The 14,977-nt window shown below is 44.7% G+C and overlaps 1 protein-coding gene across 3 annotated transcripts in view; it reads left to right on the top strand.

Moving 5' to 3' along the window:
* Positions 1-13,853, top strand: part of THEMIS2 (thymocyte selection associated family member 2) — a 49,304-nt gene extending 35,451 nt beyond the window's left edge. For all 3 annotated transcript variants that reach the window (XM_039511355.1, XM_039511356.1, XM_039511354.1), the window contains exons 4-6: positions 7,442-8,493; positions 8,850-9,027; positions 10,793-13,853. In XM_039511355.1, coding sequence (XP_039367289.1) covers positions 7,442-8,493; positions 8,850-9,027; positions 10,793-10,893 — 1,331 coding nt within the window. In that variant the 3' untranslated portion in view covers positions 10,894-13,853. The remainder of the gene's footprint in view (positions 1-7,441; positions 8,494-8,849; positions 9,028-10,792) is intronic.
* The last annotated feature ends 1,124 nt before the right edge of the window (positions 13,854-14,977 follow it).

Below are 14,977 nucleotides of genomic sequence, written 5' to 3'. Positions count from 1 at the left end.
AACGATGCTGATATTTACTTGGGAACCTAGGAACTGCCAGCTGGGATTCATAGATTCCCACATTCCAAGGCCAGAAGGGATCACGTGATCACTTAGTCTGACCTCCTGTATAACACAGGCCAGAAACCTGCCCCCAAATAATCCTCAGAGCAGAGCTTTTTAAAAAAATCCAATCCTGATTTTAAAATTGTCAATGATGGAGAATCCACCATGACCCTTGATAAATCGTTCCAATGGCAAATTGCTCTCACTGGTAAAAAATGTACACCTTATTTCCACTCTGAATTTGTCAGGCTTCAACTTCCAGCCATTGTTGTGTTACACCTTTCTCTGCTTGTTTGTGTGGCCTACGTTCTTTGTACCTGGATGTATACATTTATACTCAGCCATATTAAAACATACATCGTTTGCTTGCCCCCAGCTTACCAAGTGATCCAGATCACTATGTGTCAATGACCTGTTCTCTTCATTATTTACCACTCCCCCAATTTTTGTCTCATCTGCACACTTTGTTGGTGATTTTATGTTTTCTTCCAGGTCATTGATAAAAATGTTAAATAGAGTAGGGCCAGGAACCAGTCTTCCCAGGACCACACTAGAAATATACCGTTCAATGACAATTCCCTGTTTACAATTACATTTTCAGACTTATCAGTTAGCCAGCTTTTAGTCCATTTAGTGCACACCGTGTTAATTATATATTTTTCTAGTTTTTAAATCAAAATAGTGTATGGTACCAAGTCAAATGCCTTACAGAAGTCTAAATATATTTCATCAGTACATGTAATCTCATCAAAATAATACAGTATATCAAGTTAGCTTGATAGGATCTACTTTCCATAAACCGGTTGATAGGCATTAATTATATTACCCTTCTTTAATTCTTTATGAATCAAGTTCCATATCAGCCATTCCATTATTTTACCCAGGATTAAGATCAGCCAGACAGGCCTATAAGTACCAAGCTCATCCCCTTTTTCTTTTCAAATATTGGCACAACATTAGCTTCCTTCCAGTCTTCAGAAACTTTCCCAGTGCTCCAAGACTTATTGAAAATCAACAATAATCGTCCAGCAAGCTCCGCGGTCAGCTCTTTTAAAATTCTTGGATGCAAGTTATCCAGACTTGCTGATTTAAAAATGTCTAACTTTAGTAGGTGCTATTTAACACCTTCCTGAGATACTGGTGGAATTGCAAGAGTGTTATTATTATCATCATATGATATGCCTGCATCATCTATTTTCCCCCAAATACAGAACAGAAATATTTATTGATTACTTCTGATTTTTCTGCAATATTATTGATAATTCTACCATCATCATCTAGTAATGAACCAATACCATTGTTTGCATTCTTTTTGTTCCTAATATACTTTAAAAAAAAATCATTCTTATTGTCCTTAACTCTGCTGGCCATAGATTTTGCTTTGTGTCACTTTGCTTCCCTTATCTATTTTATACAATTCCTAGCTTCTGATGAGCAGCTTCCCCTTTCTTCCATTTTTTACATTATTATTATTATTATTATGTATAACTGCCTTCACTTCCCCTTTAAACCAGGTTGTTTTTTTTAACCAATATGGCCCTCGTCCTTAGTGGTGGGATTTTGGCTTTTGGGGCATGTAGAAAAGTGTTCTTAAACAATTTCCAATTATCATTCACATTTTTCTGATCAAATTTTTCCTCCCAACTGAGGAACCCAACATCAGACCAAACATACAATATCTCACCTCCAAGGGTGGCCGGCACCAGATGCTTCCAAGGAAGGCATAAGAATCCCACAGTAACCAAAGTGATATAATCTGCGCCTTCCCTCCCCAGGTTTCACATGGTCTCTAATATTAGACATTGGTTTAAATCCTGAAGCACAAGGTTTAATGTCCCAGTTCTGTGTATGCTTAGGCTGTTCTAATATTCCAACACTTTTTTTTAGTATTGAGATAACTGGATATTCTTGGTCTCCATATAACTATCCAACTCCTTTTTTAATCTTGTTAAATTCTTCACCTCAGCAACTTCTTGGGACAATGAGTTCCACATCTTAAATGACCATCGATGGATGCCTGTGGTAATCCCTCACTGAGATGAGTGGGTTTTTTCACACCTCTCCAAGCTGTTTTCTCAGGCTCTCTGCAGACTCAGCTCTGCATTAGTTACAGGTGGTTCATGTTTCTGAGCTTGTCTTCACAATCATAACAGCTATAGACTTTTCTTAAAGCTGAAAGCTCAGATTCTGGAGAACAGGACACTTCTGAGCGGTGCCAGTACCGTGCTTGGCTGTGCACCAGCTGCTTCTGGGCCCTGAGCTGAGCAGCCATAACAGTCTCACTCCTTACAAAACTGGCTAGCACAATAGGAATTAGGGATTCCTATTAGACTTATGAGCCCCCATCTAATTCATGGCCCAGGTGCACACACCACAAGTCATAGAAGGTGTAACGTTCAGTTATGGACAGGGCTTGGAAACATCTGGCATGCACACATCTGCCAAAATGGCACTGCTCTGTTCCAGGCTATCTGCTCCTCCAATCTCTCTCAGAAGTATGGGGTAGTTTCAATAGTGCCAACCTCAAATGATCAAAAATCGTGACTCACACCCAAAATTCATGAGATTTTTTTAAAAAGATGACATTGTGTGTTTTGGTATGTCTTCTGGGTGCCAAATTCCCCCTGCCCAGCCCAGTGTGTGGGTGACAAGTGGGGCCCAGCGTGTGTGGGGTGACAAGTGGGGCTGCCCACACTCCCAGATTCATTGGGTTGGGGGATCTTGGCTCCTGCTGCAGGAGCTCTCACCCCCCGTTTTGGCCATCACCTGTCCAGCAATTAATATTACCCCCCAATGTCCAAATCAAGCTTGCCCCCGAAGACCGACTTCCCATCAGTTCAGCCCACATCACTTCACTCACTCACTCTGGAGAATGGCTTCAGGTTGCTGAAGGTGGGGAGAGAACTCTTCCTACAGCAGATTGATTGGTTGCTCAGCCCCAGCAGGCAGGCAAGTGGGGCAGGCAGCCAATCAGAGCGCTCAAATTCACAGAGGGGTGGAGTTTCTAACATTAGCAGCTGGCTCCAGCCCGGCTGAAATCCACCAGCGCTGAGGACACTGCAGTCCCCACAGGGCGGGGTGAGGGCCCAGTGCAGTGCTTCTATGTAGTGATGCCAACTTTTCCCAACTTAGTGCTAAAAAATTCCCAAATCTGGTCAAAAATTCCCAGATACAGTTTTTTATTTCAAAATCTCAAAGGAACGTAATATGTGTGTTTTTAATAACTACATAATATATATTATATCCAAAATTATTCTTATTCATTTGAGATATTTTACATTTATTATAATTTTTAAATGTATAGACATGTTTTTCAATTTTAAACTTATGTTACTTTACAGTAAATAAAATATTTAACACATGACGAGTAGGATTGAAATGATAGAAAACAATGTATTTTACACAAATTTCACTATTTTAAAAACAAAAGTATTAATAAGTACAGCAAAGTTACATTGAAAAAATAAAAAGTAAACATATGATTATAAAATAAGATAAAAAAGCGAACAGAAAGAACAAACAACACTCTTTTATATAATTTTCCTTATTATTATAATCTCTTAGTTTTATCCATTTTCTGACTCATGGTCTGAGTCGTCACTAGGAACATCATTACCATCATTAATATTTTAACGAGTTTTATCACTGTCATTTTTACTGTACATATTTTTATAATGTAAATACAAGTGCTTAATAGTAATTACAAAATTAGAACATTTCTCTTGCTTTGCTTTCAAAGCTGACCTTATAACTACACTAGAATTGAGTGTTTTGGTTGTCATAAAGTTTCTTTCTATGTTTTTATGTCAGTTACCATGGAAAAAATTCTTTCACATGCTGCATTTGAATGTGGTAATGTGAAAACCTTTTTAGCCAGTTCAGATATATTTGCAAACATGAATTGATCTGAATAATCTAAATTCATTAACTTTAAATTTTTCTATAAGTTCCTCAGTCTCAGTTTGCACCAAAACATTGCTAATTATAGCAGTACATTTATCTTTCTTTAATGTTACAGCCTCAGCAATTTTGGAATCAGGGAAACATTTTTAACTACTTCAGTCAAGTGTTCTACAGATTAAATAGTGACATTGTGTTCAGCAAAGTAACAGGCCATTCTAATCTCTGCATTTTTAACTTACTCTTCAAATTTTTGTGCTTTTTTAATTTCGCAATCTTGTTTATTAAACATATCATCAATTTTCTTTGTATTAGATACTGTCTCATACTGTATTAGATACTTTTGTTTTTGTTTTTTACCTTTAGCGAACTTATCTAACTCACTAGTACCTGCCTGGATTTTTACATCACAACATTTGCAATAAGCTCAAAAACTATTGTTTTCTACTTTCTGCAGCCAGTCTTTTTATTTACCTTCTTGAAGCCAGGAGTCTTGAAAGGCTTTTTTGAAAGTAGATGGCTTCTCTTTTGGTGGAAGTTCACCCCGAGTCTTCAATACTCTGTCGGGGTGCTCTCCTCTTGGTTTTGTTTCGATGTGGACGGATCTTTGTCTACTCCTGCAGTCCTCTTCCTCTTTTCACCAGACTTAGATAAAAAATGGAAAGAGATCTCTGAAATCATGGAATGTGATAATTAGTATAATGTATATTTCAATTTATATTTAAATCAAAGAAGGGAACATATTATATATTACACCTCTACCCCGATATAGCACGACCCGATAGAACACGAATTCAGATATAACGTGGTAAAGCAGCGCTCCGGGGGGGCGGGGCTGCACCCTCTGTGGATCAAAGCAAGTTCGATATAATGCGGTTTCACCTATAATGTGGTAAGATTTTTTGGCTCCTGAGGACAGCGTTATATCGGGGTAGAGGCAGGGCCGGCAATGGCTTTTTTGACGCTCCAAGCCAAAAAAAAAAAAAGGGGGGGGGGGGGATGGCCGGACCAGCCAAGCAGGGTAAAAAAAAAAACCTGCAGCGTGGCCCGAGCGGCAAAGCAGGGGAAAAAAACAACAAAGCTGTGGGGCGGCCGGAGCCAGGGTGCAGGGGGACTCCCTGCACTGCAGACATGCCCCGGCTAGCAGAGGGGAGGGAGGAGGGAGTGGGGGGGATAGAATAAAGGGGGGGGCGACCAGGGCTTCAGCAGGGTGCTCGCCACACGGCCCCGACTGCCGTGCCGCCTGCCAGGCGGGCTCCGCGCTGCTCCGGTCGGCGGGGAGCGAAGGATGCAGGCTGCCCTGCCCGGCTGGCTGCAGACCTGGCACCAGCTGGGGCAGACGGAGCACGCAGCCGGCTCCCAGCAGGGCGCTCCCCTCCTCCGCACCACCGCCCCCTACAGGGCGGCCAGATCGGCGAACCAAAAAAAAAAAAAAAAAGCGGCCGTGCCGCCCTAGGATTGGGCAGAATGCCACCTCGTAGAATCTGCCACCCCAAGCATGAGCTTGCTCGGCTGGTGCCTGGAGCCGGCCCTGGGTAGAGGTGTATTACCTAACACAGTAGGCAAAGATATTTAATATTTGCTTGGAGGAAGGTGCTATTACAAATTTATGAATAGCCGAACGCTCTGGTCCACATTCTCTGTGCAACTGCAAGCACGAAATACAAAATTTTAGAGATTTAATGACAGATCAAGAAACTAATCATAATCAGTAAGTATTGCAATAGATTTAATTATTGGAAGAAACCTTACCTAGAAGATAAATTTGATAACCATCTCCTCATTACCCGCCAGCCAGCTGTTGCTGAGGTTGGTTTGTTGTGAGTGCATGTGCGCACTTGTCACTTCACTTGTGCCGTCACGGTCTAGTATGTTGACGCACCAACAATAGGAGAGCAGCACAGCCTGATTATGAAAATCACATGACAAATATTCACCAATCGAAGAATGCATTTTGAGGGAAATTTAAAAAAAGCGCAAATATTTTTCTTTTTATGAAAATTTCCCTGGATTTTTGAGATTTGGAAAGTCTTTTACTTTTTATGAATTTTTCCCAGGATTATTTAGGTTTTGAATGAAAATTCCCAATTTCCCAAATTGAAACATTTTACTCAAAAATTCCCAGATTTTGGGAAATTTCCCGGGATATAGAAGCACTGGCCCAGTGTTGTTCCTGTCAGTGTCCAGCTGCATGGGAGAACGGGGTCAGGCTGCAGACCTGCATGCTTCACTGAGAGGTTTTTCCTCAGCAAGGAACCAGCCCCCAGGAGCCCAGCAAAGCTTAGGGGCCACACGCTTGAGCAGCTGCACAATCTTGTGCGAGCAGCGACTCATTTTGGTGACTCACATGGGTGGGGCCAATTTTGTGGTTGGAGCTTGGAAGAGTACCACTTCCTTTCCCCCTAGAGCCCTGCCTTTGTATTTCCCCAGTCCAAGGCTGGTTGTGTGCTGGACCAGTCCCCCATGTGGTGCAGATGGAGATCTCTGTAGCAGATGGATATCTTGGCCATGCCCCCATAGACCTCATTCACATCAGCTCTCAAACTGTGGTTTAAATTTGATTGTAGCCAATTGGGGGATCTAATAGCACTTGGAGCTGGGCACAAACAACACTGGAATGATGTTATAAAACACGCCTCTGCCTAGAATAGCAGTGACCTAACTTCATTGCACCATGACCCCCTTTGGACAACAAAAATTACTATGTGACCCAGGTATGGGGAGACAGAGCCCAAGCCCCACCTCTCAGGGCTGATGCCCTCGGGCTTTGGCTTCAGCCCAGGACAGTGGGGCTCAGGCTTCGGCTTCAGTCCCAGGCCCCAGCAAGTCTAATGCTGGCCTTGGCAAACCCATTAAAATGGGGTCGCAACTAGGGTGACCAGTCAGCAAATGTGAAAAATCGGGACGGGGTGGGGGGTAATAGGAGCCTATATAAGACAAAGGCCCAAAAATCGGGACTGTCCCAATAAAATCAGGACATCTGGTCACCCTAATCGCAACCCACAGTTTGAGAACCACTGACCTACCACATTTCTCTCTGTCCATATTGGCCAGGTAGTTAAACACACATGCACTCTGCCCCCAATGCTGTGTTTCTGTACCCACTGATCAGTGTGTTACAGGACCTCTCTGTGCCAATCCACAGAGGACAGGATTCTGATCTAGCCCAAGTAGAAACTTTAGCTCATGCTACAGCAGCTCATGCTTTCAGCTCTGGATGTCCCCTATGCATTCCCCAGGGTATCAGGATAGCAGCTGTCATGCTGAGTTTTAACCAGTATTGGAGCCAGGGTCAGTACATCCTGTCAGCATCTCAGCCTGGATGAGAGCAGCAGTGCAGATCCAGGGTCTCCCTGGCAGGGAGATAACCCCTGGTTATTGTAGGCTGCAAAAGCATCTGGGGCCTGATTCCCAGCTGGCATCACCAGGGTCAATGGGGTGACACTGGCTGGGGTTGGGATTGCTGGCTCTCACTGATGTATGTTTCCCCCTGCAGTGCGGAAGGAGGTGGTGAAAATCCCCTCCACCCTGGAAGTGGATGTGGAGGATGTCACCGAGGAGTCTCAGCACATCCACTTCATCAAGCCACTGATGCTGAGTGAGGTCCTGGGGCTGGAGGGGGCCTTCCCCTTGCAGGCCGAGATCCTGGAGGGTCCTGCGTACCCACCTATCTTTGAGAACGACTGGATTTCCTGCCTGCAGAAGGGGCAGAAGATCCAAATCCATGGCAAGTCCTGTGCCTGGAGGATCCTCGCCTCGTCCAGCAAGGGCAGGAAGGGCTTCCGGCACTTTCTGCTTTCCAGCACCTACCAGGGCAAGTTTCGGAGACGCCCCCGGGAGTTCCCCACAGTCTTTGACCTGACAGCAAGTCTGGGGAAGGGTGAGTGCCTGCGGGTGGTGGTGACTAAAGACTGTGAGAGCCCTGAGGAGGATCTGCCATCTCTCAGCATGGGGGACCGGCTGGAGGTGCTGTACCTGACAAAGACCCAGGTCTGCAGGCAGGCAGAGTACAGATCCATCGACGTCCTCCTGTGCAGCAGAAGCAGTGGCGAGGACGAGGAGAGTGAGCAGCTCATGCTGCCACTGCACCTGGAAGGCGGCTTTGTGGAAGAGGTCAGCGACAGCAGGAGATACAGCCTCTCCGAGATAGTGGAGCAGCTTCAGCTGCCCTGCGAAGTCAAGGTGGCAACCAAGGATTCTTCCCTTGCCAATGACGTCCTGGGCTCTTTCTCCGCGGTGCGGCTGGAAGCGCGAATCACTGAGACCTTCTTAGTGACCAGCTTATGTGAGGCGCCGTCAGTGAGCTTCCAGATCCCCCCTCAGTGGCTGGACATGACCCTGTTCTTCACAGAGGAGCCTGCCTCACCGCAGACACCCCTGACAGACATGTCAAAAGTCGAAGAGCTGACAGAATCCTTTTATTATCATTTGCTAAAGCTGATGCCTAGCAATGAGGCTCCCCCACCGCGACCCCCCAAAAGAAGAGACTCCAGGGACAAAGCAGGCACCCAGCTATCTGGAGCCAAAGAGGTCACTGAGAAACCAAAGGTACTGGGGTGGGTGGTGGGGGGAAAAGGTGTGTGTGTGTGTGTTGCCTATCCCCCTTTGGGGCAGAGCAGCTCTTCTACTGCATCACAGAAGGACTCAGCCAGGCAGCAGAACACAGGAGGAGCTGGGAAAGAAGGGGACCCGTGCAGAGGTTGGGGTCCTTGCTGATCACCCCACTTCCTTGCAGAAATTCTAGCCGAAATCCTGCACCCCAGCTCTCTGGTGTCCATTTGGGACTGGATTTTCTTGGCAACTATCCTATGGCTTGTAGTCCACACACCCTGCTACCAGCATCTTCAACAGACTGAGCTACAGCCTTTTGTTTTTAAAATCCATCTTGTTCCTCTTCCCATTAGCCACTGCCCCCTTTGTCCAAGTCGAAGTGCACACCCGAGGAGTCTATGCCGCCGTCCTACAAGCCTAGGAATGCAAGGAGTCCCTCGGCTGTCCGGAGTTCCCCGAATGAGTACTCACCACATCAGATTGGCTCGCAGATGGCCCCCAAGCCTAAGAAACCCTTCAAAGAGGCTACAGGTGAGACTGTCCAATAGACTTGCTGCTGTAGCACTAAAGATGAAAAGGAAGTGCACAGCGTGATGCACTGTGGCAAAATTATTAGGACTAATCTGATGATGCTAAGGGAAAGCTACTGGGTTGTGACATGGTGCCCCCATTGCTTGGGATGCAATGTTGGACACAATTCTAAAAAGGCGAGTGGGAAATAATTACTTGCTTCCTGCTGTGGGAACCAGCAGCCAGGAGCTGGAGAGGGGGTCTGGGAGTGTTGACCACTGCAGGGGCTGGGAAGTTCGCTACTAGGGGGTTTCCCCCTGCCTCTGCAGCATCAACGTTCCAGCTCCTATCAGCCTGCACAGAGATTAGATTTGACCAAGAAATGGAAAAATCACTTTGCAAAACATTGGGCCATTTGGAATTTCTTCCTGGTTCAAAAGGTTCAAATGTTTAAATTGGTTTACCAAAAAAATTGAATAGTCAAAGTTAGTTCTCCCCCTTTTTGCCACTGAGTGCAATAAAATGAATGCGGGCCAAGGTTTTCCTCACATAGTCCTTTTTTCCAGTCTGTAGTGTTTCAAATCTTCAACTTTGGAAAAGTTTCCAAGTAACAGAATGACAGTTTCATTTCTCCTTTTGTCCCTTTGTAACTTTTCTAAAGTTGGGGAAGATTTGATAACTTATAGAGAGGAAAAGGGAGAAAAAAAAATTCTAGACCTTATTCATTCTACCACATTCAGTAACAAAAAAACAGAGTGAGAAAGGAGGGAAAAAACCTGGTCTCAAAAAAAATTATTTCAAAAATTAAAATTAAAATTCAATTTGAAAAGAAATTAGATTACAATTTTTGTTTAGAACATTTTTGTTGACAAAAATTAAATTTTTCATGGGAAGATATTGTCGGTTTTCAGAAAACACCATTTTCAGCAGGAAATTTTTGATCGGCTCTAGGGTCAGTGGGATCTGTGCTTGAACATACACAGTACTATAAAATGAATATCAGTACTCTAAGAAAGCAGGGCCTAGGCATCTCAAATTGGGCACCCAAAATTAGTGGACCATATAACAATTTTGGCCTTAACTATGTGTAAAACAGGAACAATACCCACCCACCAACCCCTCACCTCACTGAGGCTGTCCAGGCAAACAAGCTTAATTTTGATGCTTCCTAACTTTCGAGTGCTCGATTTTTCAACTTTCATATTCTTTAAAATTTTAATATAATGTAAGAAGAAATCAGGCTGTTTCAACTCAGGGAGCACACACAGCCAGTGCAGATAAAGAGAAGTAGGCTACAATCATAAAAACAAATCTCATGCTTGAGGGTGTGAACTGATCTCTGCAGGGGCTGGAAAGGATGTGCCCTCCCACTAACAGCACCCCAAAACTGGCTCTAGGTTCACTGAACTGTTTTGTTTGTCATCCCCCTCAAAGCATCAGATACTGGCCACTGACAGAAGCCAGATACCAGTCTGGTTAGGTCATTGGTCTGATTGAGCACAGCATGCACTGCTTTCTTAGCAACATGCAAACACACTATATTGCCCATTGCTTTTTATGCTCTTGCTCCTGGGCTTTTTGCTGTTAGTCACCTTTGCAGTGTTGTATTCAGATAAAAGTATTACTCTTGCATCGCAAGGCCTCTCAACACTGAGCCCAAGAATCTGCCTCTCTAGAGGGTTTCTATAGCCTGTACCTCCCTAGTATCTTAGCACATGGAGTCAGCCAGGGCATCCCAAATGCTGTCATAGCACCTGCATGGTATTCTCTTTCCTTTTCCTTTTAGATGCGAATGTCAGCGATGGCTCTGACCATGACTATGAACTAATTGATGATGAGCTTAAGAAAACAATCGATAGAATGCAGAAGGCTGTTCTTCACTACTAGGACTCCGGCCTACAGAACATGACAAGAAGCCAGCCTACGCCAAAGCCACTCCCAGTTCTTAAACTCAGAGATGAGCACTTGCAAAAGCTAAATGCAGCACTGAGTCCCATGAAATGGCTTCCAACTGCCCTCACCAGTGCAACCTGAAGAGACAGCTGGGTTCCAGCAGTCACTGCTCCCCTGTGCTGCAAGCCTGCACATTCAGAGACCTGTCCTCTATGTACTAAAGCAGAGGGCTGGTTTTATTGGTCCTATGGTAAGCTAAGCGCTGTCCTTAGCTGTGTAGTTTGGAACCAGGGTTGCTGGAACAATTTGTATAGTGGGGGGTGCCGAGAGCCATTGAATCAAAGTGTAAATCCTGTTTATGTGGGGAAACACTTCAAGTCTAGGGGTGCTGCAATACCCCCAGCACCTATGTTTGGAATCCCTGGTTTACACTGGTGCGCCAGGACAGATAGGTGGGTTAACAAACAGTCTCTCCAATAATTCCCCTAGCAGGCAGAGTCCCAGTATTCAGGGGTGTCTCCCTTCAGTAATTGAGTTGTGTGGATTCAGCTCCTCTGAACTCTGATCTACACATTTAAGGTGAGCAGAGCAAAGCTGATCCTGCATCAGCATGCCAGCTGGGGGATGGTCAGGGCACGCTGCTCTCCTGCACCTGCTCTAGGACATTTCAGAAGTGACCCCAAGACAATATACTTGGGGAATGGTTTTAGTGCTTACCAAAGGGATGCACCATGTTCTTACCCCTGTATACCCCATTGGAAGCTTCTGGGATGTGGTGCTGGTGCTAGTGCTAGAGCTTGCTTTCTGCATTTATACTTGATCTGAATCACCTTAATTCAGAGCTGTAAGTAAGGCACTGGCAGGGCCGTCCTTACCCATACGCGGCTGCATGGGGCACCATGAAACTTGGGGCACCAAATTTCCTGGTGCCCTGCACAGCTGCACTCCAGCCCCAGCCCCAGCCCCACTCCTGAGGACTGCAGCAAGGCAGGGCCTGCACTCACCAGCGGCAGAAAGTGCAGGGACCCGGCCCTAGCCAGGCCCCCAGAATAGCTAGGGACGGCCCTGACTCCTGGAGCCTCACTTGTGTGCACTCACACACTGAGGCCCATAGACAGTCATCTACCAGTTGGCGGGCAGTGCTTGAGTGATCTTTCACCCTCACTGCATGGATAACAAACACTCTTCTGCAGCTGCTGCATGCTGTTTTGGGTGTGGTTTAATATTGTAGGTCATCTGGGCAGGCCAAAGCTTTCAACCCTGTGTGCCTAAAGTTAGACTTAATAGAAGCAGCTTCATTAAGGAAGGTGCTGAGCAGCTCTTACTCCTGTCAGTGGGATTTGTGGGCACATGGCCCTGCTGAAAATTAGGCTACTTTGTTTAAGTGCCTCACTATATATTTAGAAACCTAACTTTAGGCATCCAGGTTTGGCAATGTAAGCCTCAGAAATATCTCCTCCTGTGCGAGAATCAGTACAGCTGCCAGCATACAGTGATCTGGGTTAGTTACAGTTTGTTTAGCATATTTTGTATAGTGCAGTGCTGGCTACAGCTGGGACCCCCACAAATTGCTCACATTTACATAATTGGAGAGGTTGCCCTGGCTCTCTGAGGACACAACTCAAACACCAAGGCACAATGTCCTATGGAGAAACACTTTGAGGGCTGGAATTAGACACACTCTACAGCTCCAGCTGAACTCATTTCTCCATTTGAGAACACTGTAAAAAACTGCAGTTGTGACCCCCCTCCCCCATTACTTTCAGTGATTTGCTGGTTTGTCTCAGCCATTTTTAGACAACCATAGGCTACATCTTTGCTCACAGCTCCACCCGTCCTTGTGCTTGTGAGCAAGCCTGTTGCTGTCTTCCTTTGGCATGCCCAGTGTGATGCTTGTGATGACCCTGCTGCGCCCTTGGTCTTTGGCTTTCATTTACAAGGTAGCAAAGAAAAAAAAAAACAATAAAAAGTGTCGTAATACAACCCCAGCGGTTTTATTCAAAGTTTAGAAAAATATCTTGAAGCCTCGGGATCAATATTCTCTATGCAACAAAATGCATCTGTCACAAAGTGCATCAAGGGAGAGGGAAGAGAAATAATTGCATGGCTTGTTTGATTTTAATGGTATAAAAACTGAGGTTCTTCAATGGTAGCATCATGCAGTGCAGGAGAGCACTTCCCCTCCTTCCACAACTCCCTGAAATCTGAACACAATGCAGGCATGACAAACTTGGTGGAAGCAGGGCGGGAAGACACCAGCTGACTGCTTTGAGAAACAGGCAGAAATAAGAATCTAAAGAGATCTGAAACCTAACCCCTCCATCTGACTGAAAGCAAGGTCCTTTTGCTATTCCTCCAGCCAAAGGGAGGATTATACTCTGTAATATGACTTTAACAATGGCTTTGTGGAGCTCCACATTTATTCTTGTCTACTCTCCAGCAGGTCTGCTCAGTTTGTCAGGCAAATATTTTTTTTTTTTAAATCTATGAAAGCACACTGGGATCTGGAGCTAGGTGATAGGGCAGAGGGTCTCTGAGCCCAGGCTCCAGCCCAAGCCCAAGTTTTTAGCTCAACAGTCCAAGCTGTGCACCTGAGTTGGCTGAGACTCAGCACTGTGGGTTTTTATTGCAATGTAGACATATGAAAAATCAAGCTAGTGCATCACTAGAGTCCATACCCCCAAAACTGCCAGTTATACCTGCACATCACTTGTCCTCAAAATTATACCCTTGGCCACAGCTCTGCTGCGACAAGAACCTGAATAGAATATTGCATTCAGTGGGCTTGCACAGGTGTAATGGAGCAGAATCTGAAGACACTAGAGGGCAAAGCCAGTTCTGTTGATGTGTGAACAATAATCCAGCTCCAGCTTCCAAAGCTGGACAGCTTCTGCAGTGCCAAAAGAGCAGTAAAACCTTACTCTCATTTCCATAGAAAAAAACGACACAGAAAACATTAAGATTGCAAATTGAAGCAATTGAAATGTAGAAGTGCCAGATTTAAGGTTGTCAGTTACAACCCAGCTCCAATCATGCTGTGCCCCCGCCCTTTTTTTTTTTTTTTTTGGTCACAGGACCCCTGCCTCATTTAGTGCACTGACAGATGTTGCTCAGATACTCAATCAGGGTTGTGTACTGAAGGAAGCTGTTGTCTGTAGGACCCCGCCTTGTTTGTTGCAGAAGTTGGAAGGTGGGTAGTAGCAAATGAGGCAGGGGACTCTTAGTTAAAGCAGTTGAATGCTACCCTGGAAAATGATTCCCTTCCCACCTCCACCAGATAGTTCTTCCTTGATGCTGGGCAAGTCACTTAAACCAAACTTCTCCCAGAGGGTCACTGTGTGTTCATGTTCTGGGTGCCCAACATGAGATACATGGGACCTGCCAAGCACTCACTTTTGCTACTGAAGTCAGTGGGAGCTGTGAATATATTAAGTGCTAAAAAACACTAAGCACTCAGAAATAAAATCAGGCCCTGGGCCTCCAAAGTTGGGCACTTAATAATTTTGGCCTTAAACTCGGCGACAGTTCCCCATCTAAGTTCTTTAACACTCAGTAATCAGTGCCACGCAGGTGCTACAGTAATGAATGCCATAAAAAATGCCCATGGGAAAATTTCTTATTCTGTGCAGGGTTTGGATGGTGTACAGTAAATAAGCATGAGGTCCCACACTGAATGAGGATAAAAAAAAATACTGACTAGGTACCTATACAGTGAGCATCATTCACTGAATGAGACAGGGAACCTGTGGAAAAAATATAAAATGGTCATGTAAATAGTTATGATGATGCATAAGCACAAGAGGGCTGAAGCAAAGTTTATGTAGGCAACCTTAATTCTGGCATTTCCTAAATATCAGTGCTTTATTTTTGCAGCCTTATTTTTATTTTAAAGTAGGAAATTATTATTTTTAAAGAGAGGGAAAAAAAGTTCAACATGATGAACTGTGTAGTGAGCTCCACATGGGTCATCAGCAGAATTAGGACTTCTGAAGTTATCTTTGTTTTTAATAAAGACAAAAATCCTGGAGTGTTACATTTAGTTTCTGACCCTTCTATGGTATTCACATTTTTGTGAAAG

Source organism: Mauremys reevesii, linkage group 23 (assembly GCF_016161935.1).
Source record: "Mauremys reevesii isolate NIE-2019 linkage group 23, ASM1616193v1, whole genome shotgun sequence".
Classification (NCBI taxonomy): domain Eukaryota; kingdom Metazoa; phylum Chordata; order Testudines; family Geoemydidae; genus Mauremys; species Mauremys reevesii.
This window is presented reverse-complemented; position numbering and strand designations above follow the sequence as displayed.